Source organism: Morone saxatilis, unplaced genomic scaffold (assembly GCF_004916995.1).
Source record: "Morone saxatilis isolate NCDOM2014 unplaced genomic scaffold, NCSU_SB_2.0 Contig18, whole genome shotgun sequence".
Taxonomy (NCBI): Eukaryota; Metazoa; Chordata; class Actinopteri; family Moronidae; genus Morone; species Morone saxatilis.
Window position 1 is genome coordinate 13692051 of NW_023339740.1, and position 4211 is coordinate 13696261.

Genomic DNA, 4211 nt, shown 5'->3' on the forward strand with positions numbered 1-4211 from the left:
TATATATATATAATATAAATAATGAATGTACACAAATTTGTAAAGTACAAAAACTCAGTTAAACCACAAAGAATCTCTGATCTCTAAGAAAAATCTGGTTTGCAAATGTACAATTTGGGGAATAACAATGTTCACTAATGTTTTTAATTCCAAATAAAAGGTTCAGTTCCTCCTTTCCACTTGAAGGAGTTATTATCAGTGGGTGGAGTCTTTAGCTGGACTGTACCTGCACACTGTCTCGTTATTGCATATTGGTTGGCCCACACTGCATGACACAGACTGACAGCTAGTAAAGTCAGTGTAGACTTACCGTCTGATTTTTAGACCCTCCTCATTATCTGGACGGAAGAACTCGAAGGACTTGTAGATCTTCAGACACTCCCTCCGGTACTGGCCAACATTGAACTCTGTTACAGATATTTTAGAGGATGGGAGTTTAGCCGGGTTCAACTGTGAGGTAATATGTAAATATATAAGTGTGTGTGTAGCGGGTACCTTTGGTTGGCACACCTATCCAGTTTAAGTAGCGTGTGAGCTTCTTTGAAATGTAAGTCTTCCCTCGGGCTGGAAGTCCTACAGTCACAATGAGGGTCGGGCAGTTTGTCATACATACTGTGAGAGAGAGAGAGAGAGAATTTTTAATGGATTTAACTCACTCACATTTAATTTGCTGAGCTTGTCAATATTGTCACATTCAAGAGTTTAATTAGTCTTGAAGGTTGCTCCTAATTACACTAGACAGCGAGAACACACTTTCAGATCACTCTGTGTGACAGTGACACACATTACTACGGAGAATCCCCTCCAGAGAGCAGAGATACCATTACTACAACTGAAACTGTCAAGTCACTGAAAAAAAAAACAAAAAAAACAAGCAACATCCTTCTTTAGACGTCTTATCAGCATTTTGTATTAATGTCCTATCAGAGCTCTGGAGCGGCTCTTAAACAGAGAAAAGATAAGGCATGACAAATGAACAAACTGCTGAATATAAGGACGAGATTAACATGTAGACAGCAGGTTTTGTAATGTAAAACCGTAATTTTTAATACACTAGTGTTATTAGCTCCAAGTGCCAAATTCCTCCCTGTAGAAAAAGAAAAACATTAACAGTCACAACCCTGAGCACTTCTTCAGAGGACAGCATCCTCCTGTCCACTGAGACACTCCCTAACGCACAGACAATATGATGAGGCATTCTGGATGATGTTACAGTGAGCACTGTACACCAGACACAACATTATTAGACTTAAAGTTGAAGAGGGTGAAGTGTTTTGTGCCGGATGCAGGGCTGGACTAGTTGTAACCTGTTTTAAAAGGAAACCAGCAGAGCTTGACTCAGCAGAAATAAGCCCAGCTGCAAAGAGAGCAAACCAGACTGAGAGCAACTGGCTAGAAGAAAAAAAACAGCTGCTCACCGTCACATCCAGAGCAAAGGGCCACCACCATCAGACAGTGTTGGCTGTTTGTAATGGCCCTTGGTAAATTGATGCATTTGAGTCATGTGAGCGTCATATGGCCAAAATCATGTCAGCGAGCTTGCAATTATTCCCTCAAGCGCGATTCAAATGTAGCTCCCTGCATGTGGCATTTGGGGGAAAAAATGAACCATATAAGCTGAGCATGATGCAACACTGCGAAGCACCAAAAAAAGGCGACGATATTCTGCACTTTATGAGTGCGCAACACCTCAAACAACCGCGCGTAAAAGGCAATATCTATATGATCTCATAAAGGCTCAGGAAAAAAAAAAAAATATATAACACAAAATATGATGGGGAAAAATGAATAATAAAATAATAGAGTATTAGCAGATGCCCCACATCACCTCCCAGTCACATCCTTTGCGGCACTTGCCGGTCAGCTGCATCTTACCCCGTCTCTGAGCTATGTGCCCGTTTTTACACGGCATCCAGATCTTCCTGAGCGGGTTCTGTGTGAGCTCCCGCGGGGAAGTCTCCAGCATGAACTCTTCGTTGTCTAACATCCTGAATACTGGATCATTGGTGTTACCCTCCTAGTGAGACACTGAGGCGGTGGGCTCTAACCCTGGCAGTCTGATTCAGCAAGCTGCAGGGGGGGGAGGAGGAGGAGGAGGAGGAGGATGTCACATATCAGCTGAGAAACAGCAGTTTCTTATTACCGTAACGACTGGAGACCGAGCGCAACGGAGAGCGAGAGGGAGCAAAACAAGGATCCAGGTACAGGATGTAACTTGGCCAGCATTATAGTCGTGTTATTTCACAGTGTTCTTCCAGGGATTATCACAGACTTGTTTTGCGATGTGCACACAAAAGGAACTTAGACTTTAAGACTGGGAACTGTCCATTTATAATAATGAACCAATTTCCCCCTGGGATCAATAAAGTAGTTCCGATTCTGATTATTTTATTCAAAAGATAGACAGAAATACAATGTTTGACAAAATGACTAACTGAATGTCTACTCACTAGCTTATCCAGAGATTAAAAATATAATGGAAAGTCTCCAACCAGTCCATGCATATATAGTTAAATCCAAAAGAGAAACACAATCTCTCTCTCAATTCACGAATGAAGGACACCTTTATTTATGTACCATTATTCACAGAAAGATACGTGTTGTGTGGTGGGAACTTGTTTTTGTCGTCCTCTTTATTGCACATTTTGTTTTTTGTTGTTACAGTTTTCGCTGAACTTTCTGTGGTGTAAATGCAACAATTCCTTGAATGCTTTTAACAAATGTTTGCACAATATCCAGACCATAAGCTGCAGCACATCCAAACCCTTTCTAAGAAAACGCTGCTGTTACCGGTAAATATTACCGTAATAACGAGAGGAGAGAGCAAGGAGAGCAGATGTAGGAAGAAAAACAAGCGTTCAGCTGTTCACATGCAGCACACATGGGCAGTGAATGCATCCGAGAACTCAACCAATCAGAGAAGGAGACGAGAGGCCCAGCAGCCAATAGGAGAGGCGGGTCGGGGGTGAGGAAGGCGTGCTGACTACAGGGAGCTCAGAACATAAACATCATCACGAAAACCACCGTAACCTACAGTTTTACACGGCCACGACCCACACACGGGCCCCACACACAGTCTACGAGTGGCAAAAGTCATCAACAACTTCAACTACACACACACACACACACACAGAGGATATCCTGTCTTGCCAACCAAGGATTTCAATAAACTTCTATTAGACTTGTGAATAAGACAAATATGTTCAAATATTTGGTTCCAATATCATTAATAATAATAGTCATTGTTATTATTTAAGTCAGCCACACACAAAACAGTAAAAACAATGTAAATGTCAGCCGTAACTGATTAATGTGCTTAATATTTTTCTTATTATTCATTAATTGGTCTAAATAATTAGAAAATGACAGAAAATTAATCAATAATTATTTTGGTAATTTATTTCAAAAACTCTTCTCAAATGGAAGGATCTGTCTCTCGGTTTATTATAACTGTACATTTGATATTCAAGGTTTTGTTTGTTGGACGAAACAAAACCATTTCCATTCAAAATGCTTGTTTTGTCTGACCAACAGTTCAAACCTCAAACATATTCAGTTTTCATATAAAACAGAAAAGCAGCAGATCTTCACTCTGAGAGGCTTAAATCAGCAAATGTTTAGTATTTTTGTTTGAAAAATGACCTAAAACTGGTTCCACAAAGTCTCAGGTTCAGTTAGTTTGAATTTATGTTTTTCTCTTTACAAGCAGTACAAACCCCCCAAAACACATTTATTCAGCCAAAACAACAGAGGGGAAACTTATGAGAAAATGCTGACAACAGCCCAGCACAGACGACACCTTACACAGCAACTCATCAGCAACATCCTGACTTGTAATGAACCTGGAAGTGTGCATTAAAGGGTTCTTTGTTCTCAGCCCAATGAGACTTAATGTAGTGTCATCATTGTGACACCGGGTGGCACTATACACTCTCTTTTAAAGGCCAGAAATTCAGGGGCGTAGACAATGTAGTAAAGATGTATCTTACGGAGGAGAAATGAGTCCATTCAGAGTGTGAGGACAGCGGTGTTAACAGTTCATCCTCTACTGTAACAGTTAACACACCCAGAGGTCAGAGGTCACCGCTGTCAGAGACAGTCAGCATGTCAGCAGCACTAATCCCATCAGTAAGTCACTACACTTCAGAGCTTCAAGCAATAATCCATGTACACACATTTCCTTAACCTTCAACACACACACACACAGTACA

The 4211-nt window shown here is 40.8% G+C and overlaps 1 protein-coding gene across 1 annotated transcript in view; it reads right to left on the reverse strand.

The window, feature by feature from the left end:
- pfkfb4b (6-phosphofructo-2-kinase/fructose-2,6-biphosphatase 4b) overlaps positions 1–2074 on the reverse strand; it is a gene marked incomplete in the record, with an annotated part of 7596 nt that extends 5522 nt beyond the window's left edge. Inside the window, 2 exon segments of the mRNA XM_035661768.1 lie at positions 496–612; positions 1876–2074. Of these exon segments, the coding sequence (XP_035517661.1) occupies positions 496–612; positions 1876–1987 (229 nt within the window).
- Between the last annotated feature and the right edge of the window lie 2137 nt (positions 2075–4211).